The 26,849-nt window shown below is 47.9% G+C and overlaps 1 protein-coding gene across 3 annotated transcripts in view; it reads right to left on the reverse strand.

Annotated features, from left to right (window-relative positions):
* Positions 1-26,849, reverse strand: part of LOC146813709 (uncharacterized) — a 248,540-nt gene that overhangs the window by 123,703 nt on the left and 97,988 nt on the right. For all 3 annotated transcript variants that reach the window (XM_085610204.1, XM_085610202.1, XM_085610203.1), the window contains 10 exons: positions 21,755-21,946; positions 19,854-19,937; positions 15,986-16,104; positions 14,624-14,738; positions 13,290-13,376; positions 9,985-10,100; positions 6,677-6,827; positions 6,280-6,410; positions 4,295-4,385; positions 3,054-3,203 (listed from right to left, as the gene is read on the reverse strand). In XM_085610204.1, coding sequence (XP_085466330.1) covers positions 3,054-3,203; positions 4,295-4,385; positions 6,280-6,410; positions 6,677-6,827; positions 9,985-10,100; positions 13,290-13,376; positions 14,624-14,738; positions 15,986-16,104; positions 19,854-19,937; positions 21,755-21,946 — 1,236 coding nt within the window. The remainder of the gene's footprint in view (positions 1-3,053; positions 3,204-4,294; positions 4,386-6,279; positions 6,411-6,676; positions 6,828-9,984; positions 10,101-13,289; positions 13,377-14,623; positions 14,739-15,985; positions 16,105-19,853; positions 19,938-21,754; positions 21,947-26,849) is intronic.

The following is a 26,849-nucleotide window of genomic DNA, read 5'->3' on the forward strand; positions in this document are numbered from 1 at the left end:
TGCTTGTTTAAACCTGAGGCAATGTCTGTCTTTTTGTCCTGGAGCCCCTTCTGTTTATTAGAGTCTGGGGCCATTGATACACATTACTGTCTTGGGCATTTGCTGAATTTTACTTTCCAATTCTATTGATGCACATACTGCTTCGGACCAGTGATGCATTACATATACCGCCTGGGGCCCAGGATGAATAATGAGACCAGGGCCATTGATGCATACAACACTGATGCCTGTGATCACCGAAGCTCATTGCGGTTTGCGGTCATGTATGCATGTATTGTCTGGAGCCACTGATGCACATAACTCCTGTGGTTACTAAACCACTTTACCGTCTGGGGCCATTGATAGACATTACTGCCTTGGTTGTTGCTATATGTTGCCGTCAAGGGGCACTGATACATACATAGCTCTCTGTGGCCATTGATGCACATTATGGTCTGTGACCTCTAATGCAGACTACTGCCAGGAGCCATGGACACTTATCATTTCTAGGGCCACTGATGTCTATTGCTATCTTTAGTGATTGGTGCACATTACTGCCTGTGGCTATTATTACCTTCATGTATTACTGTTTCAGTGACACTGTCAGTAATACTTTTATTTTAATGAGGCAGAAGTCTTATTTTAATTCAGTAACCACTTCCATTGATGCCTTTTTCTGCAATGTCATTGGTGTTGAGTTCTGCCACTAATTGTATTGCTCTCCCCTTAGAAATGTTACAACCTGAGTGATTTGACCTAAACCTCAAAGAGAAAAGTAGGCTGGGGCCTGACCTGGGACAGACTCAAAGACAATGGGTGGTCCCAATATAGATGAAAAGTAATAAATGTAATACTGCCCTGCCTATGTACTGTGGTACTTTTACTTCTACTCGGAGTACAAATGTAGAACTCTAAGTACCCTAATTCAAAAAATAAACCAAGATCGAAAATGTTTACATTGCACCAGATTTCTTTAACTTCTCATGATAAAGTGTCACTTGTGCCATGCATGAGGTGTATAAATGTCACACAATGACGTACTGCAAACATGAAGATGTCACTTACAATGGAAACTGAAAATGTGGGCGTTTGCAAGGCCTTCTGCAACACCTGCCTGTTCCAGAGCCCCTACCTGAGCATGCTGTCACGCGCACCTGTTGCACTATCACTACCTGCTCATGCTGACACACGCACCTGTTGCACTATCCCTACGCGAGCATGCTGTCACGTGCACCTGTTGCACCATCACTACCCGCTCATGCTGACACACGCACCTGTTTCACTGTCACTACCCGCTCATGCTGACACACGCACCTGTTGCACTATCCCTACGCGAGCATGGTGCCACACGCACCTGTTGCACTGCCTCTATCCGAGTATGCTGCCACAGGCACCTGTTGCACTGTCACTACCCGCTCATGCTGCCACAGGCACCTGTTGCACTGTTACTACCCGCTCATGCTGCCACATGCATCTGTTTCACTGTCATTACCCGCTCATGCTGCCACATGCACCTGTTGCACTGCCCCTATGAGAGTATGCTGCCGCACACACCTGTTGCACCTACTTTATCAAACCATGCTGCCACACACACCTGTTGCACTGCCTCTATCAGAGCATGCTGCCACATGCACCTGTAGCACTGCCTCTATCAGACCATGCTGCCACATGCACCTGTTGCACTGCCTCTATCAGACCATGCTGCCACGTGCACCTGTTGCACTGCCTCTATCAGACCATGCTGCCACGTGCACCTGTTGCACTGCCTTTATCAGACCATGCTGACACATGCACCTGTTGCACTGCCTCTATCAGACCATGCTGCCACGTGCACCTGTTGCACTGCCTCTATCAGACCATGCTGCCACGTGCACCTGTTACACTGCCTCTATCAGACCATGCTGCCACGTGCACCTGTTGCACTGCCTCTATCAGTCCATGCTGACACGTTCACCTGTTGAACTGCCTTTATCAGACCATGCTGCCACATGCACCTGTTGCACTGCCTTTATCAGACCATGCTGCCACACGCACCTGTTGCACTGCCTTTATCAGACCATGCTGACACATGCACCTGTTGCACTGCCTCTATCAGACCATGCTGTCACACGCACCTGTTGCACTGCTTCTATCAGAGCATGCTACCACACACACCTGCTACACTGCCTCTATCAGAGCATGCTGCCACACGCACCTGTTGCACTGCCTCTATCAGACAATGCTGTCACACACACATGTTGCACTGCCTCTATCAGAGCATGCTGCCACACACACCTGTTGCACTGCCTCAATCAGACCATGCTGCCATGTGCACCTGTTGCACTGCCTCTATCAGAGCATGCTGCCACACGCACCTGTTGCACTGCCTCTATAAGAGCATGCTTTCACACGCACCTGTTGCACTGCCTCTATCAGACCATCCTGCCTCGTGCACCTGTTGCACTGCCTCTATCAGAGCATGCAGCCACACGCACCAGTTGCACTGCCTCTATCAGAGCATGCTGCCACATGCTCCTGTTGCACTGCCCCTATCAGATCATGCTGCCACACGCACCAGTTGCACTGCCTCTATCAGAGCATGCTGCAACTTGCACCTGTTGCACTGTCTCTATCAGACCATGCTGCCACATGCATCTGTTGCACTGCCACTATCAGAGCATGCTGCCACATGCACCTGTTGCACTGCCTCTATAAGAGCATGCTTCCACACGCACCTGTTGCACTGCCTCTATCAGACCATGCTGCCACGTGCACCTGTTGCACTGCCTCTATCAGAGCATGCTGCCACGTGCACCTGTTGCACTGGCTCTATCAGAGCATGCTGCCACGTGCACCTGTTGCACTGGCTCTATCAGAGCATGCTGCCACATGCACCTGTTGCACTGGCTCTATCAGAGCATGCTGCCACGTGCACCTGTTGCACTGGCTCTATCAGAGCATGCTGCCACGTGCACCTGTTGCACTGGCTCTATCAGAGCATGCTGCCACGTGCACCTGTTGCACTGGCTCTATCAGAGCATGCTGCCACGTGCACCTGTTGCACTGGCTCTATCAGAGCATGCTGCCACACGCACCTGTTGCACTGCCTCTATCAGGGCCTGCTGCCGGGTGATTTCCTGCTGCAGAGTTGCCTGTTGTTTTTGCATCTCCTCTAGATTTTCTTCACTCTCGGCTCGATCCCACTGGGCACTGGATGACATGTTCTCCTTCAGCCAGCACAGAGCCTGTGGGAGAAAAGAGAGTCTTTAGTGCTTCATGAATTCAGGGCAGCAGGTGAAGCAAGCAGTGCTTCCATACGACGCAGAGACTGGGAGCCGTGGGTGGATTGTACTGCTGGTGTGTTCTCTATCCTTCTGTCAGACACTTCTAGAGCCTAGATCAGTGGTTCCTAACCTGTGGTCCAGGGACCCGGGTGGTCCGCGACACCTACTCCCGGGGAATTTGAAATCAAGGGCTTACTATTAAGTCAGTATCCTCAGACTGATTAATGGGAGCATTGCAAGTGCATCAACCAGAAAATAATATAAACAGTGTGCGGCCTCAATTGAATTTACAAAAGCTTCAGCCTTCCCATTAAAATTTTATTTTTGATTTTTTTTTTCTATTTTGTTTTGAATCAAGTGAAATATTTCATCGTTTGTATATTTGATGAATGCTTGTGTCTGTATTTTTTTATACTGTTTTGCTGTCAAAGTCATCGAAATTGCCTAGGCCAGGGTCCCTGGCTTCCAGTACTAATTCTGGTGGGGGTGGGGGGGTGCCTCAGATTCCAGTAGTGATTCATGGGGGACCCTGGATTCCAATAATGATTCATGGGGGTCCCTGGATTCCAGTAATGATTAAGTGGGAAGGTCCACAGAATTCAAAAGGTTTAAGAACCACTGGTCTAGATGAAAATATGTGCACTGTGTCTGGGGAGAAAGAAAGGCGGAGCAGTCTCACCAAAGTATTCAATTTAGTATTATCATTTTAATATTATAATTACTAGTAGTAGCAGCAGTTGTAGTATTAGTAGTAGTAGTAGGAGGAGGAGGAGTTATTCAAGTAGTTATTAGGATATAAACAGTTGTATTTCCTATATCAAATGCCTGTGGGGGCTATACTTTGTTAGCAAGAAGACCACCAGGAATACGGATCAGCGTTGATCTGAGTGAGAAGCAGCATTCATTTGAAGAACAAGAGGACCGGGTTAAGAGAGCAGTTTGAAGAATGTAATCATATCGTAAGTTAGATTTCTTTTCAGATAGATGCTAAAGTTCTAAACTTCAAGCAGTGGAGCCTTACTGAGGGTCATTGGTCCCTCTGATTTCCGTACCTGGGCAGCTACCTGGCAGAAGTGCTGCAGCTGGGCCTCCGGTTGAGGTCTCGCTTTTGGACTTTCAGTCTGTCCTGCAGGTCTCTTCTTTCTACAGACACCAAAAGGTTAATACATATTAGAGGATGGTCAGCCTCACCAAACCCCCAAGATTATGTTAGCATTAACTTTAACATTTAGTGCTGGGAAAGACTGAAACATTGGTCATTTTCTTTTTGCTTAGTTAAAATGGAGAACTAAGAGTAGAGGATTTGGGGCTGACTCCTTGTTATTCTAGTAGTATATTAATCAATTCTACTTCACCATCAAACAAATCTGTTTAAGTCCTCTTTGCAGTGTTTTGGATCAAAGAGAAAATGGGTTATCACCTACAGTTAGACCAGTAATGGGGGTTAGTTTGGACAACACTTCATCAGTATCCAAGTCCATAACTTCCTCTTCTCCCGGATCTGCTCTCAAGTGTCTGAGCGTTAGAACACCTTCAGGGTGTTAGACAGCTTCACACAAAACAATTAACATAACACAACTGAAGGCATATCTCTTTTAAGCGCACCTAACCGGTCACCAATTGGATATTTCCAGCTCTCATTACCCACAGGGACTCCACACCCTGGTGCCCTAACGATTACTGCTCATGATCACGACTCATCACCTCCACCCCTATCTCCACGGTGCACATCACACCAAGGTAGAGTCCCTTCAACATAAACATCAACATATACATGTATATGTACTAAGAGGAGTCAATGCCTGTCACGTCATGCTACAAGAAGGGAAGGGTCCCCAGTCCGATGCTCCCCTCAGCCAGGCCCACTACCACTTCCAACTTGTCAGGTTCACCTCATGCCACTACTGTGAAAATGAAGAGCTTGGGTATTCTGCTGATTAGTAAGTTCACTTTCATCTCTAAGTGAGTGTGGTGATGAAGAGCCTCAACGCGAGAGCCTCCTCGCTGCAGAAACTTCTACCTCTTCTGCGAATGGACCACAGGGTTGAGTTAACTGGAGCCCTAGTTCTGAGAAGCTGCTGAGGCTATACACACTGCAGGTCCAGAGCACCCGCGAGCGGGCAGGCTGTAGCTGTTACATTGTAGATGCTGTTAGTCTGGGAGGGACCACCAAACTCTGGCCAAATTCATTTTCCACCCTCCTAAATGTCTACCCATCATTAGACCTCTTTGCACCTGGGCTAAAGACTTCACAAGAAACAGAGGTGGGTAAAAAAGGGAGGGATGAGCTGTTTTCAAACAGTACTAATAGTCTCAGCTCATGTGAACACAAAGTCTAGGAGAGGGGGAGGGGCTAACTGTATCCTTCAAGGGTCAGTCAGTTAAATTTTACAATCTGTGTTCACCACAGTAGCAGGGTGAATGGGGGGAGCAGAGTTGCAGTACAGAAGCGACCTGGTAGGTAGAAACCTACCTTTCCTGCGCTCCATTTCCATGACAAACTCCAGCAAGGAAAGAGGATGGTGTAACCCATAGGATCTACGAGACACAATCACACACACACACACACACACACACACACACACACCAGCCCCTACCCCCCTTTAGACCAATTGACCAAGAGTCCCAATAGACTGCTGAGTCTGTTTATCTACATGAATGGCCAAAATTACTATAATTACTAATTCAATGTGATTAAAGTTGATATCAGGAGTGAGCAAAGCTTTCAAGATTTTCCGCTACAAACTTTTTTCTCTTTTTAACTCTCAGCAAGCTTTGTACCATTCATGAGGGCCCAGAATTTTTAAATTCTTTGGAAATGGGTTTTGCAACAATATTTTTGTCAATAAAAACTAACCTTTAGTGGGCGAGTTACCTCGAAAAACAATCTTTGAAAGAGAATCGTATCACAAGCGAAGTGTTGCAAAGTTCACTAATCTTCACAATCTTTGTAAAAAGCAACACTTATGAAGTTTCCAAAACGACATAGAAGACACTTACATTTTTCTCACCCTACTAAAAATCAGCAGAATACTACCTTTTGTGGTCACTGTGGCGCCCGTTGATGACATCACTTCCTGTTTCCTGTATCACCTTCGAGGAAGAGAGCTCGCTCTTGCCTTTCGATGCCCCTGTTCCCTCTGAGTTAGGGCCATCACCCCTTTGCACCTGTAAGAACATATAGATTACATAAGAAAACATAGATGCAGTCAGATCTCAAGGGTAAAAGAAAATGGACACAGCACAAGCACATCTTTGCTACCACAATGTGAGAAATGAGGCTAGTGTTAATCTGGTGGTTGTTGCTTGAAGTGCGGTCGTTGGTTTACACATTCGCCTCCTACAAATACCCTTTGCGATGCATTCATGCCACTAGGATCTCGTGCAGAGGGCCATACATGGTGAATGGCTCAGGATATGATGTCTTTACTGACCTCGTTGCCTTCGATGCGCAGTCCGACGAGGCTTCCTCTGGGCGCGGGTCCAAGCTGCGGCTTTCCCACGCCGCGAGGCCCTTCCTGCGTATGGGTTACGGGACCCTCTACATCCTTGGGAGGATGCCCTTTCAGTGTCAACTTATCCTCTCTAGAAAACAGGGAGACAGCAGATTGTAGGGTGAAAAACCAAAGTGCAGCTTGATGGGGATGGTCAGTTGGGGGGCAAGTTATGCAAAGTGGGGGCGCAATGCATTGAATCGCTAAGGCTCAGGCAATTCTGTGAGTCATGTCTGAATGATGGTCATAATTACCAGCTGATTCTGAACCCTAACGGGCTGCCCTCTATGGGGTCTGAGTTTTAGGACATCCACTGCTGAGTAAGGGCAACATGTGGCAACTTGATGGCTTTTATTGCAGAGACCAGTGACCTCTTTGCTTCTGCCCGCATGGCTGTCGGCAGTTAGGGCATTTCTGGGTAGTGTCCAGTACTGTCGCTTCCCACTGATGCCTAGGTCAATGCCCTGAGCAAAATCACCTTCGGTTAGAAAAGTCATAGGGTCTGTTTCTTTCGAATGACCCTCTCCTTCCTTTCAATCCTCCGCACGCCTCGTTTCTCTGGGCACAGCCAACTCACACGTATGTTTGTCTTAATCCTTATTATTGTATTTCTGCAAATTGACCGCAACTCATCTCACAGAGCAGAACCTGTCCTTTAAATGTCGACCCCTGCATCCTTACAATAACTCATCTTCTGTAGCTCATCTACTGATACCACTCACCACTTACATGAACTCGCACACCCCTCCCCCCACTGCAGATCACACCTGAATGCATGGAGTGGTGTCCTTAAGAGCACAAGACCAATCCCAATAACCAACAATAACCAGGTGAAAAAACACTAACCTTGGGTTCCGGAGCAGAGTGCTGACCAGTGCAAAGTGCTCCAAAGCCTCACCAGGCATAGTAAGCACTATATAAGGACACAAAAAGTTCTTGCACAGAGGGCCTGTAGTTTACTAATACATCCAATACATTACCGCTACCAGAAAGGCAACCTCCCAAGAGAGAAACTGCAAGCGGCTTGAATGCAGTGGCTCAAAGGGGGCCCCACACGTTTGGTGAGGACAATATAGAGATTCCAGGCTGGGGTTGGGGGTATCCTCGGCAAGATGATATACTTAAGGCCGTCCATAAAAGCTTTACCCATAGGAATTTTGAAGAGGGAATAGTGTTCCCTGTTTTGCATGTATGCTGCAATCGTGGCTAAATGTAGCCGGACGGATGTGTAGGTTAACCCTGACTTTTATAAGTGTAGAAAGGAGCAAATAGGATTTCTGTACCCTGGAGTACAGCAGTGAATACAACGCTTCCAATTAGCAGCATAGCAGGTGCATGTAGTGAGCCTACGGTCTTCCCTGAGTATGTCCGTGCACTCTTGAGGCAGGGTAAGGCAACCAAACTCTAGGGCCTCAAGAGCCAAATCACAGGGTGGAGTTGTCTGGGGTCCAGTTCTCTGTCTTTGCCGTGGTTTTGTGTAAGAAGGTCTGGCCTGTTGGGGAGCTTCTTGTGAAGGTCGATGGATATTTCTAGAAGGGCGGAGAACCATGGTTGTCTGGCCCATGCTGGAGCCACCAGGATAAGTGTGAGGGATGTTTGTTTGAATTTTCTGGCCATGTACGGTATCAGTGGGAGAGGACCAAAGGTATCGGGAAAGATCCATTGTTCATGGACTGGGGATGTGGAAACCTGGTGGTGAAGTTTGGGCATTTAGCGTTTTCGTACATAGCAACCAGGTCTATGTTTGGGGTGCCTCATTTTTGGAAGTAAGGTAGTAGGACTTGAGGGTGGAGTTCCCACTCATGGACTTTTTGCTGCATCCTGCTGAGCAGGTCTGCAAAGTCGTCGTTCACTCCTGGAAGATACTCTTCCAGGAGGTAAACTTGGAGATGGATGGCCCTGAGCCAGAATCACTGCACTGGGGCCGATAGCCGAGGGGAGGGAGTGCATCCTTGCCTTTGCCGGTGGAACGTGGCAGGCAAGTTGCACAGCAGGACTACCTTAAATTGAATCGGCTGAAGAAAGGCTTTGAGAGCTAGATGAATGGCTAACAGATCTAAGTGGTTGATGTGCAAACCCCTTTGATGAGGTGGCCACAGATCATGAACTGTTATGGCGAGGTGTGCTCCCTAGCAAACTAGAGCTGTATCCGTGGTGATGGTCACTTGCAGAACAGGGTATGCAAAAGGCCTGCCCTGCAACAGACTGTTTCAATTCTGCAGAGAGCGAAGTGTGCTGGAACTTACCAACACTAGATCTTCCGACTCACCCTCTGCTTTGACCACTGGCTTAAAAGACATCCGACCGTCCTCCCTAAGTAAAATGGACAGTTGGATGACTTTTATTTTGTTTAACTGTCCGTTACTACCAGGATTTATATCCTGGCGGTGGGGGGCAGTAAAGAAAGAAAAAGTACCACTACACCTTTGGTGTGGGGGTCATTCGTTTTTTATTTTTCAAAAACAAACTTCCGCTTTAGGAGTTTGTTTTTTAAAATATACTTTGTAAAAGGCTCAACAGCTGTCCATCATATTTCATGGAGCCATCCATCAAACATTTTCTAAACTGACAAGAATCGCCACGGCACTGACAGTGTGTAGAGATATGCGCCAGACAGGCAGACATCTTTAAACTTGGAGAGCACAGTAATGCTGGATGGCTGACGTAAATTCCTCTGTAACCCTGTCTACCTTCACTCTGTCCGCCAAACTGTAAATCAGGCTCTTTGTCTGGAGTGACCGTGGCTGAAAAACGATGGGTTGGAACGCTGCCTCGAGAGATTGCCACTGGTCCGTCTATTTGCAAGCATTCATCCTATAATCTTTTGGGAGTTTGATTTCCAGCAATACGCTTAGAAACTCGACCGTCGCAGCTTTCCAAGCCCACTACTGCCAATGTTTGTGAATTCCAAAAAGTAGTACATTTGCATCCATTTGTGGAGTACTTCTGTGGGAGCTGACTTGCTACTGTTTTTGGCAAACAGGTCACTATAACTTTTTACGTTCCTGATCCCCCCAAAAATTTAACAAGTTAAAGCCTCTTAGTCAAAACAGAACATGAATAAAGATACAGACATATAAGGCCCGACTCTGGGTCCCCCAGACCAAAGTACCAAGCCAAGAACGGATTTATTTGAGGAGTGTCACACCCCAAAAACCTTCACTCTCCCCCTGCAGCTACGCACCTGCCGGCAGCATGTGCAGTGGCAGCTTGTGTCGTTGGAGGCATTCGGTGTGATTGATAATTACCTGACAACCTGCTGAAGAGCGCCCCAGCTGTTCTTCACCTCCCGGTGCTTCTGGGTAACCCCTGCAGCCAGCTCTGGGTGGAGGCTGATGAGTTGGGACACTGTCACGTCCAGCATCTGGAAAACAGGGTGGAAATGTGATGTTACAGGGGGAGGGGCAGGTGAGGCTGAACCCAGATATGGGAATGTGATGTCATGGGATGGGGGAGGCACAGATGAGGCTGAACCCAGGCGTGGAAATGTGATGTCACTGGCAGTGGGGAAGGGGCAGGTGAGGCGGAACTGAGGTGTGGAAATGTGATGTCACTGGCAGTAGCGGAGCGGCAGATGAAGCTGAACCCAGACGTGGAAATGTGATGTCACTGGGGGTGGGGTGGGGAGGAGCAGATGAGGCTGAACCCAGTCATAGAAATGTGATGTCACTGGCAGTGGGGGAGGGGCGGGTAAGGCTGAACCCTGGCTTGGAAATGAGATGTAACTGAAGGTGGAGGTGGGACAGGGGAGGCTGAACCCAAGCATGTAAATGTGATGTCACCGGGGGCGGGGGGGAGGGGCAGGTGAGGCTCAACGAGGATCTTCATTAGCCTCCTAGCTGCATCAGGAGGACCTTCAATGTCTTCTTGGCTGCAGCACGAGGACCTTCAATGGCTTCTTGGCTGCAGCACAAGGACCTTAATTGGTTTCTTGCCTGCAACACGAGGACCTTCACTCGGTTCTTGGCTGCAACACGAGGATCTTCAATGGCTTCTTCGCTGCAGCACGAGGACCTTCAATGGTTTCTTGGCTGCAGCACGAAGACCTTCAATGGCTACTTAGCTGCAGCACGAGGACCTTCAATGGCTTCTTTGATGCAGCACAAGGACCTTCAATGGCTTCTTAGCTGCAGCACGAGGACCTTCAATGGCTTCTTTGATGCAGTATGAGGACCTTCACTCGGTTCTTGGCTGCAGCACGAGGACCTTCACTCGGTTCTTGGCTGCAGAACGAGGACCTTCAATGGCTTCTTGGCTGCCTCACGAAGACCTTCAATGGCTTCTTGGCTGCAGCACAAGGATCTTCAATGGCTTCTTGGATGCAGTACGAGGACCTTCAATGTCTTCTTGGATGCAGCACGAGGACCTTCAATGGCTTCTTCGCTGCAGCACGAGGACCTTCAATAGCTTCTTAGCTGCAGCACGAGGACCTTCAATGGCTTCTTAGCTGCAGCACGTGGACCTTAAATGGCTTCTTTGATGCAGTATGAGGACCTTCACTCGGTTCTTGGCTGCAGCACGAGGACCTTCACTCGGTTCTTGGCTGCAGCACGAGGACCTTCAATGGCTTCTTGGTTGCATCACGAGGACCTTCAATGGCTTCTTGGATGCAGTACGAGGACCTTCAATGGCTTCTTCGCTGCAGCACGAGGACCTTCAATGGCTTCTTTGCTACAGCACAAGGACCTTCATTGGCTTCTTAGCTGCAGCACGAGGACCTTCAATGGCTTCTTTGATGCAGTATGAGGACCTTCACTCGGTTCTTGGCTGCAGCACAAGGACCTTCACTTGGTTCTTGGCTGCATCACGAGGACCTTCAATGGCTTCTTGGCTGCAGCACGAGGACCTTCAATGGCTTCTTGGATGCAGTTCGAGGATCTTCAATGGCTTCTTCGCTGCAACACGAGGACCTTCAATGGTTTCTTTGCTACAGCACAAGGACCGTCAATGGCTTCTTAGCTGCAGCACAAGGACCTTCAATGGCTTCTTGGATGCAGTACGAGGACCTTCACTCGGTTCTTGGCTGCAGCACGAGGACCTTCAATGGCTTCTTCGCTGCAGCACGAGGACCTTCAATGGTTTCTTGCCTGCAGCACGAGGACCTTCAATGGCTTCTTGGATGCAGTATGAGGACCTTCAATTGCCTCCTGGCTGCAGCACAGGGACCTTCAATAGCTTCTTGGCTGCAGCATGAGGACCTTCACTCAGTTCTTGGCTGCAACACGAGGACCTTCAATGGCTTCTTCGCTGCAGCACGAGGACCTTCAATGGTTTCTTGTCTGCAGCACGAGGACCTTCGCTTGGTTCTTGGCTGCAACAAGAGGACCTTCAATTGTCTCCTGGCTGCAGCACGAGGACCTTCAATGGCTACTTGGCTGCAGCACTAGGACCTTCAATGGTTTCTTGCCTGCAGCTCGAGGACCTTCACTCGGTTCTTGGATGCAACACGAGGACCTTCAATTGCCTCCTGGCCGCAGCACAAGGACCTTTAATGGCTACTTGGCTGCAGCACTAGGACCTTCAATGGCTTCTTGGCTGCAGCACTAGGACCTTCAATGGCTTCTTGGCTGCAGCACGAGGACCTTCAATGGCTTCTTGGCTACAGCACGAGGACCTTCAATGGCTTCTTGGCTGCAGCACGAGAACCTTCAATGGCTTCTTGGATGTAGTACGAGGACCTTAAATGGCTTCTTCGCTGCAGCACGAGGACCATCAATGGCTTCTTGGCTGCAGCACAAGAACCTTCAATGGTTTTTTGGCTGCAGAAGGAGGGCTTTCAATGTCTTCTTGGCTGCAGCACGAGGGTCTTCAATGGCTGTCAGGCTACAGGGTGAGGTTCTTTAAAGGCCTCTTGGCCACAGGGTGAGGACCTAGAATGACTGTGTGTGGACCTTCAATGGCTGAGGAGTTTCAGTGTCTGCTTGGCCACAGGGTAAGTACTTTTAATGGCTGAGTGCATGAATGCAGATGGACCCGATTGCCTGCCTGGCTAAATCAGTGAGGACCTTTAATGGCTGCCTGGATACAGGGTGAGGACGTTCAATGCTGTCTGGATATATGGTGAAGGCCTTTGAATTCCTGTCTACTGGGTGAGGACCGTCAATGGCTGCCTGGCTACAGGGAAAGGGCCTTCAATGGCTGCCTGGCTACTGGGTGAGGACCTTCAGTGGTAGCCTGGATACAGGCGAGGACCTTCAATCGTTATCTGGCCACAGGGTGAGCACCCTCAATGTCTGCCAGGCTACAGGGTGCAGAACGTGAGAAGAGATCTTTGAGCCCTGGTATAGGAAGCTCATACAAGCGGGAGTTACCACGAGAAACCCTAGTTAAATGATTCCAGTGAACATAGATCGCTGCTTATTATCCGCCTTCCTTGGTCAGGTCAAGACCTATCTAAAATTAAGACCTATTACCTTTATAAGATGTTTCCAGTTTGAGTTTTGTCCAGATGGTGTTAACAGAGTGTGGTGAGGTTCTTACTTATACAGAAGCTACCCTGACTCTCTCCCACTTGCAAGCAACCTATGGCTGGGTGTACAGCGTTTCCATTTACCATGATCTGGCCGGCGATGTCCCTCACATCTCGATCAGCTTGGCCCTCGGGCTCCGCCTGGGCTCTGAGGCTGCACACAGTCCTTCTCTGCACAAAACACAAAGCACTTTATTCAGTGACAAGGAACCACAAACCATCTCATTAATGCGGTCCTCCCTGAATCACCAGCCACCATGGAAGGTAAGACGTCCATCCTATGGACTGGAGAGGGATTGAAATAAATGTGTCCATGCAAGATACCTTAGAAGGACCAAGGTATGAATCGCCCTCTACTGAAGTAAGTCTCATTTGGGAAATATCTTTTGCCCCAAAGCCTCCTACATATTGGTCTATTGCAAATACAGGTATCCCCCGTGGTACACCAGTGATAGAAAAGGTCCAATGTGTTGTACATCTGCCAACCTCAGAACGCCCCTTCTGCACCTATATTTACAAGAGAAGTCCATGGTGTAACCAATCTATAACTGTCAGACAAGGAAAGCTAGCGCTTGGAAGTGGTACGTCTTCAGATTTCTTGGTGTAGGTTCTGCTCTTACCAGCCGTGCCCTATTCAGATCTTGATCACCTCTTCAGGTCATACCAAAGCAGATAACCCAACAGGAGGTAGAACTGGGTGCCACCTGCATAGGAATGGGGACTCCCAATATCGGGGACCTATCCACTAAGCCTGGGGACCTGAGACAGATGTGGGGGTTCCTGGTAGAAGGAAAGTTTGTCCAACACCAGTGGTCATGCCCTCCCCAAGAAGAGCATGGGAGAACCATGAATTGTCCGGCATCTAGACCCAGGCAGCGAGGGCATGGTCCAGTGCATGAAAGGATGCGGAGCAGTCCAGGCAACCGCTGAAACAGCCTCATTTTGTCCGCAGAAAAGAAACAGCAAAAAGGTCATGGTGATGGGGCCTGGACTGTATACCAGAGGGACCATGGATGGAGATGTGGGGCTTTACAAGGCACACAGATGTGTCATGTCAGGTCCAAATGAGGACTGGTAAGTGAAATGCAGACAGGAACAGGGTACCCCCTGAGGTGTGTCCTACCCACATCTTGTGGGGCTGGTGGGAGTCTGTAGCCATGAGCGTTCCATACTGACACTGCCATACATGAACTTCTAGGATTCTACAGTGAGAGTTTCTGCATGGACCTTTGGTACTGCATGGATATTTTTTTGACTCTAGTTACTAACTTAAACTAAAGGCAGCATCTGCAACATTATCCCTTTGTTAGTGATAAGATGTGCCTCCTGTAAACCATTTCTCTGTCCAAGGTTGTCAATATGTGGATGGTGCCCATGCGGATCAGTTGCCCGTTGCCTTCCCTCCCCTGATCACCTACCTTGGTGTCCATGGTGCGGAGGATGGTGTCAGCCTGCTGGTGGAAGGAGGCAGCTTCTAGGGCCAGCTGTAGAGTGTTGTGGTGGTCGGTCAGTGTCCCCTGCACTTTCAGCCACCTGCACAGATATTCACACAGTTATAAGAGGAGGGGAAAGGTAAAGGGGGTGCGGCACCCCATGCGTTACACTTTTCTCCTTGGCGATGGGTGGATCTCAATGGCCCACACCAATACCCATTTCATTCTACTGACCTGGAACATGTGGGCGAGGACCTGTGGATGCTGCTGCCGAGGGTAGGAGGTGGCACAACTGAGTGGAAGAGGGACTTTCGGTGGGTGCCCTCTCACACATTACAGACGGCAAATATATGTCGATGCGGGTTGGCGGGAACACTGGAGGATTCCAGCAAGTGTGATGTGCTGCCTTTAACAGAATGTTTTAGCTACTTACACATGCAACATCATGCCACAACAGAAAGCTTCATGTGGGTGAAGATGCCACAAGTGGCAGGTGCCCAGATGTCAGAGGGGCAACGTACTCAGCATTGTGCAAGTGTCAGCAATGGACTTTTAATGGAAGTAAAAGAGTGAATGTGGTGTACCAAGAGTATGTGGGAAATCTGTGTTTGGAAGAGTCATGTGTAGTATAAAAATGTGATCATTTGTGTTTTAAAACAAAGCAGAGAATGGTGCATAGTTCACTTGTGAGTTTTCAGGTTTCTGAAACATCAGCACTTCTGCAAAAGGGATCAGCAGATACTCGCAAAGGGCATTTCCACTTAGAACAGGACAGGTCTCCAGTCTCTTTGAGGCCAGGGTTTCACAAAGAGATGCAAGGGGTCTGGCACACCTGGCTGGGTGGACTTACACCCTTACATGGCTGAGCTGGTACTCCTAGGACTGTGGTACTAGGTCTCCTGAGTGAGCATTCTGTTACTATCTGGGTAGCCCACCCTGCACTTCTTAGGGGGTGGGCTAGGCACTTCCTATAGAAGCGGCGTGGTATGCCCTGGATGGGTGAGTAAATCATCTGGTAAGTTTTGGATGGATGATCCTGTATTTACTAACTGGGTACTCAGGGACCTCCTGTGTGGGCAGGCTGGTGCTACCTAGGTTAGAGTATAGTGCTTTCTGGATGGAGGTGCTGGGACTCTTCACGCAGCCAGCCTGGTCTGCTTTGGTTAGAGGTGATTAGTTTTTTGTTCCTTAAGTAGGCAGTACGGAGTCCCTGTTTACACACCCTTGCACCAGTGCTTCATGGTGTGCTTGGGTTGGGCTCAGGTGGTTGTGCTTTGCTCTCATACTTGCGGCATTGGTGCTACGCAGGTCTTGTTAGTGCACCCTCACCCAACCGTTCTTACTTACATCTTGTTAAGGTGCTTGCGTCGAGCTGAGATACTCCTGCTTTCATTCTTCCCCTGCTTCTCCAGCTTTTGGGCGAGGCCGTTCACCTCCTCCTGCAGGTTCCGGTACCGCTGCTGCTCCTGGGGAGACAGTCACACTGAACATTTACATAGTGCTTGGCACAACCTGGATGCGCCTCTCATAAGCACCCAAATCAGCAGAGCAGAATGAACTGGCTTCTGAATGATGAAAGTCCACATCTTGGCCTGAAAGTAGAACCCACAGATATCAAAGAACTCTACTACGAGCTCAGACATCTGCTTTTCTGCTTGTTCACCCCATATTTTCACCTTTTTCTGGACCCTATTATTGCTTTCTTTTATTCTTTATTCGGGATTAAAGTGTTGGTGTCCGCTTTAAACATGGTTAAATTGGCTTATCCCTGGCTGACATATTTAACTTGCCTATAAGTTCCTAGTGTATGGTTCAGGAAATTATCCCAGGGCTTGGAAGTTAAATGCCACCTGTGGACTGCAGCCAGTGCTTAGTTTGCAAAACAGTAAGTGCTAGGGCCCAAGGTATTTCTCGTGCATCCACTGCAGTTGGTGCAAACCAAATGTCACTTTAATTGTCTTGTTTAAGTGCGAGTTTTATAATTATTTTAAATATAAATTAAACTGTTAAATGATCCTGTAATGAACTTTGCTGAAAATGTACACACACACCACCACCATGTGGTGGATTCTCATGAATAGGTACTGCTGTTTACAATTAATTGCCAGTGCTGGGCACCGGAAAACAACAGCACAAATTAGGCACTGACTGTAGCACTTTCTGCCATCCACAGAGTGGATCTGTACAACATGGCAACCCTGTGTAGGCTGATTGCAGCAGCCTAAAAAACCTGGTGTCATGGGAGAACATGCTTTTAAACATTAATAAGTCATACCCAAGTACACCTTATCACCCACAAGGTAGGGTGCCTGATATTTAAAAGTGGAGCATGTAAGAAATTACAGTTGATGTGTACCTCCAGTGACTCAACCACAAAAGCTATTTTCACTGACAGGGATATAGCTGGATCCTAGAAAATGTCAAAGTACAGATTATAAACTGTAATCTATAACTTTTGACAGGAAATGGCTAAAATAGTAATTCAAATACAATTTTTAATATTTAGGAAAAGTCCAATTCATTGGTGAAGTTTGATTTTTAATAAGTATTTAGAGGAAGTAACTTTTAGAAAGTTATCTTTATCTTGCCTGAATCTCCTGGAGGCTAATTTGTATCAGCCCACCAGCAGCTATCTAGCAAGTTATTGATCTTAATTAGCTATAAAACTGCTCTCAAAGTAGAACATTAACTTAGAGCTGGTGACAGGATGGACTGCTTCTGGGCATTTGATTTCTATCAGCCCAGGAAGGTCAGTTGGGATAGACCCATGAACTTCATTAGCTTGAACGGGCAGAGGTGAGACCTACCCATTCATAGTTTAGTATAAGAAGAGACCTGAAGAATAAAAGGCCTTTGTCCCCATGGCCCACACTAGCCAAGATGGCTCTAAACTAACCCTGGGCGTAGTTTGCAAAGTAGCGCTACGCGTAGCTACGCGAACTGCACTTCGCGGGATACTCGTAGCGCTACGCGAACTGCGTAGTGCGCTGTTCGGGTGGATTGCACAGTGCCGAATGCTTTTCCGCACTGTGCAATCATTGAAAACGGCATCTCGCAAAGTGTGAGCTGTCGTTTTCTGCCGCTAGAGTAGATTTTTACTCGAGCGGCAGCTTTCTCAACGCGGACTGGTAGTTTCTCATTGCGAGCGGTCGCGAGTATACGCGACCACTCGCAATAAGAAACCTGACCTCCCCGCGTTGCGAATCTCGCCGGGAGATTTATTTTCCACGCTCGCGATCGCCAACTTGATGTTGCTGAACGTGAACGAGGAAAAAGTCTCGCCGGGATGTCATTTTGCTCGCTCGCGGTCGCCAAATTGACATTGAGGACCGCGAGCAAGCAAAAAATGCCAACTACGCTACGCGTTTTTGCACTGTGCTACGTGCAACTCGCGTAGCGCGAAGTAGCACAAACTACGCGAGCGTAGCGTAGTTGGCCGCCCAGGGTTACTCTAAACCCAGTGGAAGGGAATCTACCCATATAACTGGTTTGGAGTGGACATAGGGAAGGGGCCGATTCATTTCCCTGGCAACACTTCTTGATGTGCACCAGAGCTCTTCACAAGCTAAGAAGGTTTGCCTCATCTTGGATTTTAGGAGTGAGGTGGACTTTGGGACTGTTCTCAGTAAGGCAAAGAGGATGTGCTGCAAAGGTGAGCAGGGTTGGCACTGTGAACTTTTTCCCCATTGGTTAGAGAGTGTCCAGAAGTCATCCCAATCCACTCGATAGTGCACTCTATAAATATGGCGCCCCAAGAAATCCTCCTGCGAACACTTTCTGGACCTGCAAAAGACCCAAAGAGCACTGGGCCTGCTGTCTGTGATCTGAGTAGAGCCCTAAAGGTCTGGACCTGCTCCCTCTTGCATCTACGAAAAAGAAGTGGGACTCCAAGAGTCAGCTGGCTGACCTTGTTTGTGGCATAGGGACACCACAAGCTGCAGGAGGCCTTTCTTCTAAAGTGATCAGTTGAACAACGGCGGGAGTACTGACCCCTTAGTGCTGCCCCGGAGGTTCTGAGAGCCTTAGAAGTGACCCAGAGGAGCTGCTCCAGAAACCCTGAAAATTTGGGACTTAAATCATTATTGGACTTACAAGACCTCTGGTGCTTTCAGCGAGACCTTGTGGCAAAGGTGTACGATTTTAATGCAACTTCTGTAGATAATGACCCAGCCTTGCCTTACCGGAGGATTTTAAACTCCATAAACAGAATAACACAGAAGGTAAAATCTTTAACCAGGACAAACCTGCGTGGTGTATCCAACCAGTGCTCCATTGCAGTAGGAATGAAATGACGCCACGGTCGTGGTCTATCTTTGACACTTATTGTTTTTTGGTGCTATTTTTACTTAAAATTAAAAAAAATCTTGTCCCTAGTTGTCCTTATAGCATCTTTGCTATTTTACTGTCATTTGTATGACTTTTTACCATATTTTTTGTAATTCAGTTTTGGGTTTTTTATTGTTTTTTTATTTTTATTTATTACTGTTTTGGTACTTCATAAATAGTTTACACACTGGCCTAAGTTAAGCCTGTCTGCTCTGTGCCATCACTACCAGGGGGTTGGCCTCAGGTTAATATACAAACCTTGGGGTTCACTCTGAGAAGTTAGTGTTATTACTCCTTGACATGGGTACCTGCCCATATCAAGTAATAATTCTCTTTCTTACAGTCAGTGGTTCATCCAGTTCAGGCTTTTTCTTTGGATTCTGTAACTTGTAGTCTCACCTGGCAAACATGAGACCTGTGCCAGAGCGGCTGACTTTGGAACTGGGGAACCAGGGTCGCGTCTCAACTTCAGCTCAACATCCTGTGATTCACGTCAAATCACTTAATCTCTCTGTGCCTACCAAAAATGAATGTGTAAAGTAACTAGTGCTCATGTAAAGCGCTCCAATAAGTTTGGGTCCAGTTTGTACTATATAAAACTGCCAACAAAATACACACAGAAAACATTAGGCTTGGGGATAAACTTGAGAAGGTACTCTGGACTTGCAGGGGGCCCTGAAATGATGGTAAAGTAGCCCATTTCGAGGTAGATAAGGCTTATTGTTACTAAACCCAGTGGTAATCATTTTACCATTTAGGGAAGGATGAAAGGCTGAGCGAGACTGCTGGGGTTTGAACCTGTGACTTTGAGATCACACACGCATACCTCTAAGTCAGCAGGTACTTCTCATCTGGTAAGCCACCTTCACTGCAGGTAAGCAGAACCCACCTGTTTCAGGTCCAGGATGCGCCGGGCCAGCTGGATTTTATCGCCACTGTCTTCGGGAAGGACGACCGGGCACCGCTTGTCCTCCTACATGTGAGATGGAAAGAGAGAGTGGGGGGGTAGAGAGAAAGAGAAGAGAAGAGAAGAGAAGAGAAGAGGAAAGAAGAGAAGAGAAGAGAAGAGGAAGAGAGAGGAAGAGATGGAGAGAAGTGAAAGAGAAAGAGATGGAGGGAAAGAAAGCAATGGAGAGAACGACAAGAGGTAAGCAGAAGAGGAGCGGCAGGATAGAATGCGAGGATGGCAAGAGAGCAAGAAAATAATATGATGAAAGATGTAAAGGGAGGGAGAAAGTGCGTGAGACAGAGGATGAAGAGAGACTTGCAAAAAAAGAGGGCAAATGAGAAATATGCAGTGAAGAAGGAAGAAAGAGAGAAGACATGATTAGGAAAGACAATAAAAGAAAGGATCTCTTTCCTAGGCAAAGATCTGTTCTGTGTGGGCCATCTATCCAGAGCAGAGGTAAAGTGCATCCCTTTAGCAGATCTTTACTCTGACTTTGCACAGATCTGACAGGTTTCAACAAACCCTTGAAATATCCGGGTAGGAAAATGACAGGGGTCAGGTTATCGGGGCCAGAGGGTCAGACGCAAAGTGGCAACAACGGTCAAACACTAACAAAATGGGCCTGATCCACAAACTGCATTCTGTAGGATGTGATGTAGGGCTACAGCACTACTGCTGACTACAAAATGCAATTCACAAACCTACGAGTGCAAATCTCCACCCCTCCTGTCTTTTCTGTGGGGAGATCCTCACACACGAGTTTACTACTCAGTAGTAAATGTGGGCGAGACCAGGGCAGAGGCTGAAAAAGGGGCATACTTACTACTAAATGAGTGTGGTTTGGGGAGGAGTAAGGAGCGGGTACAATTGGTGCAGCAGGTGCAGTGGCACTGGGGCCAGGCTCCCTGAGAGGCCCCTCAAACCCAGACAATTAACTATTTTACTACCCCAACCGCAGTCCAAGGGGCTATTTTCCTTGATTGCAGCAGGGCCCCTCATACTCATGCTACGCTCCTGGTAAGAAGGGGTTTGGAGAGGGCTAGAGAGAGCTTCAGGGAGGTGCATGCCCCCCCACCCCCACACAAAAGAGTAATCCCACTGCTATACACAAACTGCACTTTGAAGTTGCTGTACCTAAAAAGGACACAAAACAGTTGTAAATGAACTCCAGCTCAGAGCTGGAGAATGCACAGCACCACACATGGCCAACCACTGGTACTGCAACACCCTTCCATAGAAAATAATTGTGGTAAGGACTTCAAATAAAACCTCATAGGAAGTAATGAAAAATTAAATTCACTTATTTAAAGTAATTACAAATATGAATACTTCTCAAATGCTCTTGTCCTCTTGTAAACAACACAACATCTGCTTACATGAGGACCACATACAAAATAGTACTTCAGAACACTTGATTACAAGTTGAAGGTAAGGTGAAGAAGGTTTATAGTAGGTAATTCTAATTCTGTGAGCCATAAACATTTTCATTTTTAAATGGATGTCAACAATCAAGGGTTACCGAATGGAAGTTATCCAGTGCTGTTGCTCATTGGCCATACATATTTGATTCTGGACAGTCCAAACCAACAGTTTCTAGCGTAGGTCCAGGAGATCTAGAGAGATCCCAGTGAATCTACAGGACACTCATCTACATAGTCAGTGGGATGGTCAGCATGTCTCAAGTGGGGCTTACTCAAATCTGACCACATCACCCCCTCCCGGACTGAATTCTGCAGTGGACTTTTGGACGGGTTTGTTGTAAACCAATGACAGGAGTAACCCTGTAGTATTGAAGTGATAACTACTGCATCGAGAAGGTCCTGCCAGAAGTCTCATGGTACCTTCTCTCGTATCCAGACCTCCAGCTCGTCTGCCTTCCGCTTGAACTCCTGGAGGGTCCGTGCCGTGCCCAGTGCCTTGCTCTGATTGGATGCTGTCTGCTTCAGCACATGCCATTGGTCTTTCAGAGACTGCAGCTGCTTGATCATGTTGTCTGCATTTGGGGTTTGCTTGCTGATGAGATGCTCGGCCATCTGTAGAAAAGATGCAAGACAGACACAGGATGCACAGATTTGCAATTGCAGTTAAATAGTGCTACATACCCCTCACGAGGCACTATGGTGCTGTCATTGGGAAGGTAGAGCAGCAGAAACAAGCCCTGGTAGACTCAACATGTCCAAAGGGCCTAAACCACAAGAAGGAATGAAATACCTCAATGAAATCTCCTTGTATCCCTGACCTGCGTCTTCAATCGCGGAGCTCTCACACCACACACAGAACTTCTATAATAAGAATAATCTATACACAGGAGGTTTTGGCTTCTCCTCAGCTCTGCCCTGCATGCCTCCATCATTCCATAGCACCTACAACAACTCTATTTCCCAGAAGTAGTGGTGGGCAGTGATAACAGCAGCCTTGCAAAATGTGCTCAAAACAGCCCCCCAGTATATTGAGCGTAGAGGCGCCCGTGAGTCAGACGGTCTCTGGGATGATTTGGAGGGCTGAAACTATACATTCTGCGTGCTCGCACAGGTCTGTTTTCCAAGTAGGACAGCCAAAGATTAGTTGTGTCAGAAATATGCATAATTTGCTTTTGCATAATTACATGAAATTTAAAGAAAATTATTTGTAATTACGTGAAATACGACTCAATCGTTTAGTGCTTTATTTTAGCGAAAATATGTCTTCCTAATCATTTTTGATGAAAGGATGAATTTTGTGCTAAAAAATACAGCAAAAAACACAACTGCAGCAAACAACAGCCGCTCGTATCCTGGTTGTTCCAAGCCCGTGCTATAATTTTGCCGCGAATGTGGCCCAGAGGCATAATTGCAAGAATTACTCTCAAGAAGCATAAATCTAAATTCTGGAAAAATGTATAAATGACACCTGCATACTTTCTATTTCGCATGGATCCACCGATGACCCTCCTCTCCATTCCCCCTGAAAGCAGCCGCCTGATCCTCAGCCTATGGAAGGTCTTCGTGTGTCCCATATGGACAGACTAGCCCTATCCAGAAGACGAGCAGCTTAACCTGCACAATATACGATTGATGCTGGCGCCTCCTTGCAGGTTACCTGCAGCCGCCATAATGGATTGCCACCTTTCCAAGAGAAAAATACCGGGGGGAGGGGGGCTTAATTAGGGGCTCTTCCAGGGCCAGGGTGATGTGGTCACTAGGAGTCCATAGGGGCCCTTCCAGGTGCTTTGGTCACTGAGATTCAGCGTGGCTCTTTCTTGGCGAAGGTGTTGTGGTCACTGGGAGTCTGTGGGGACTCTCTCAGGGCCAGGCTGATGTGGTCAGTAGGGTGATGTGGTCAGTAGGGGCTCTTCCAGGGCCAGGGTGATGTGGTCACTAGGAGTCCGTAGGGGCTCTTCCAGGTGCTTTGGTCACTGAGATTCAGCGTGGCTCTTTCTTGGCGAAGGTGCTGTGTTCCCTGGGAGCCTGTGGGGACTCTCTCAGGGCCAGGCGGATGTGGTCACTAGGAGTCAGTAGGGGCTCTTCCAGGGCCAGGGTGATGTGGTCACCAGGCGTCCGTAGGGGCTCTTCCAGGTGCTTTGGTCACATAGATTCAGCGTGGCTCTTACTTGGCGAAGGTGTTTTGGTCACTGGGAGTCTGTGGGGACTCTCTCAGGGCCAGGCTGATGTGGTCAGTAGGGTGATGTGGTCAGTAGGGGCTCTTCCAGGGCCAGGGTGATGTGGTCACTAGGGTGATGTGGTCAGTAGGGGCTCTTCCAGGGCCAGGGTGATGTGGTCACTAGGGTGATGTGGTCAGTAGGGGCTCTTCCAGGGCCAGGGTGATGTGGTCACTAGGAGTCCGTAGGGGCTCTTCCAGGTGCTTTGGTCACTGAGATTCAGCGTGGCTCTTTCTTGGCGAAGGTGCTGTGGTCACTGGGAGTCTGTGGGGACTCTCTCAGGGCCAAGCTGATGTGGTCACTAGGAGTAAGTAGGGGCTCTTCCAGGGCCAGGTTGATGTAATTACTGGGTGTCCTTGGGGTTCTTTCGGGGTGAGTGTGCTGTGAGCACTAGGACCCTCTGCAGCCCCTTCTGGACCAGGGTGATGTGGTCACTGACAATGTTTCCTCTAGTTTTGTTTATGTGTGTGTTGCAAAGAAGGGTGTCTGTGCACCGCAGCCAAGGTTGTGTGCACCGACATGTAACAAAACCCCAGGCAAGCCAATGCTGTGTGTAAGCTACCAAGTGCCTAATGTCGTGTTTGATCCCAAGTACCCTCTCAGTCGCGATAGCGATGCAAACGCCTTTAGATCCATTTGCAAGCTGCTCTGTGACCTCCAGCGTTCTCTGGGCTTGAATATTGGAATATTAAGATCCACCAGGGTGGAATCCATTGAAGAAAAGACGCATCTCCATTACTTGTTTAATTACAGAAAGGGTCAGGCTCTGGTGCCCCCTCCTGGAGTGAGTAAGGGTAATAAACAGCTGTCCAGAACACCGAAAAGAACTGCCCGCTCTCTAGTGACCGGTCCATCGGGTGCCGGTGACAGGATGTATCGCGAGGTGCAAGCACCTGAGAGGCCATTGCTCACTCACACTCACTTCCATGCATAAATGCTGCTACAGGCTGACTGCATCTCAGGGGGTGCACACCTTCACCCTCGCTTATGTCACCAAACACACTACATCCAGGTCAATGCAAACACACACTACGCCAGGGGTCCCGCACTACTACAAAGCTACTCACTCAAACACGCAGAAAACTCTCCGGGCCTCGGGAGGGGTAGCAATAGCTGTACAAATGCTGCCATACGTAAGATATCATACAATGATCATGCCGTCTTCAATTCTATCAATGTAATGAGTCTAAGGTGCAGTTCTAAGGAGGAAATTGAGGCTAGGGATGCATGAGTGCCCAGGATAGGTAAAGAGACACAGATTTAGGCTATAAATATGGGTGCAAACCCAACTGGGGGGCAGTGTATGGCTCTACTGGCTGAGGCACAGTCCAGCTTCGTCAAGTCCTTGACTGATGTTCTGTCCTACACTAAGATGTAGCTGCAGAAACAAATAACCGGTATTCTATTGGAAGGAGGGTCTTAGGGCCTCAGAGACTTACAATAACCAACATTATCGCCCTCAGATGCAGCGAGGAACCACGGACAGGTTCGGTGTGCACGTTTCAATGTTCTCTCTTCATCCCTCTGTTTCAAACTGAAAGAGCTCTTTGACATTGGCTCAATCTTGGTGCCACGTGCTGTAAAAACCCCTTCACAGGAGCCCTCGAACGTTCACCAGCGCAGTGGTGTGGGCACACAGCATCATACAACGCAGGCCTCCACATTTTGCTAAATTCTGTGCTCTTGGGTGTGCACCGTTTTAATGTTTCCCTCTGCTCCTAGTTTTACCTCGTTTGGTTGTACTTAGAATCAGCTACAGGTTGCTAGTAAGTGTCTGCTACAAAACGGACCTCAACACACTGCATATTGCCCCCAAAGAGTAAGCATTACTGTGTTCTGCTGTAGTTCTCCTTTACCGAGCTCTGGCCCCTAATCTGGAAATATATGAGATCTTTGAGCAAAGCTTAATCCAGTAAACGAGCACCAGGACATGCGCCAGGAGGTGTCGCCCGCACAGTTGTGTTCATGCACCTTTATGATGATATCACATGTTTATGTATCGATAGGTGCAGTTCACAGACAGTAAACACCGCTGGTCTGTCACTGTCGCTGATCGAACACTGCTTGCCTCAAGTCCTGCCATTGGGCTCACATGGTCACAGTAAAAGAAAGATTGGTGAAAAGAGAAACCTTCCAACACGTCCCAATTGAGTCCGAAGATTCCTGGAACCACAAAATGGTGGTTTTCTTTTTATCCTACATATTTCGTCCAACACTTCGCCATGGATGGGTGCGGTGTTCCCAGGCTATTGCTGTTTCCAGAATCTCACTGGCTGTTACTCACACTGTTTACTACAGGAGCTCGCCAGAAGGCCAGGAGTAGCAGAAGTAACGTTAACCACCTTACACCGTAATTACTACATACGAAGTGATATTACTTAAGTTATAGGTATATATCTTTATTTGTATGATTAATTATAACCATTACAAAATTCTCTATAAAAAGCCAATGTAAGCAGGCGAGCCTCTAGAAAGTCTTAGTACATGTTAAAATCATGCAAATGTCGGGACCTACGGGTCGGGCATGCATGTCCCACCATTCGCCTTTCTAGAAACGTGGCTTGCCCCCAACGGTGCATGTGGTGGTTTGATAAAGCGCGGTTTTAAACGGGCCTCGCGAGCCTCTGGCGAGCGGGCGTAGAGGTGATCCGCGAGCCACAGGAATCGTCTATAATGTTATTTGGGTCCCCGGGAAGCATAAAGTCAATAAAGTGCTGAACTGTCTAGTTCCTCCCGGACACAGGGACACTGTAGCATTCTTTGAGCACCCGGAAAAGCACAGGGTATATAAGGTATAAACTAACAAATACATTTAAGGTCAATAAAACAATATTGGTTGAGGTAAAAGGGTTGCAGGAGGTATGGCTCGAGCATTACGTTACTTGGTGAAGCTCGATGCTGCACTTTTTGGGCTCGATTTAGATCTTGGCGGATGGGTTACTTCATCACAAGCGTGACGGATATCCCGTCCGGCCAAATATAAATACCATTATTATTATTATTATTACTGAGTTTTGTATCGCGCCTGGTTACCCTTGGGCATCCCCGCGCTCTTCCAGAAAAAAAGACACCATAACACAAGACAGCGGCATTAGGCATTACATCCTACAAGATTCATATTTCAGCGGGAGGGATCTCTGTCACCTTTGTGACGCATTAACCTGTCCGCCAAGATCTAATTCAGAACCTTAGATTGAAAAAGTCTATAAATTAACATCTCGTTGAGATTAAAAGATCACACTTTCCAGACACACTGATGTGAAGCAGTGTGTGTCTTCTCAAGCACGTTTGCTACAGGC

Source organism: Triturus cristatus, chromosome 6, assembly GCF_964204655.1.
Source record: "Triturus cristatus chromosome 6, aTriCri1.1, whole genome shotgun sequence".
NCBI classification, from domain to species: Eukaryota; Metazoa; Chordata; class Amphibia; order Caudata; family Salamandridae; genus Triturus; species Triturus cristatus.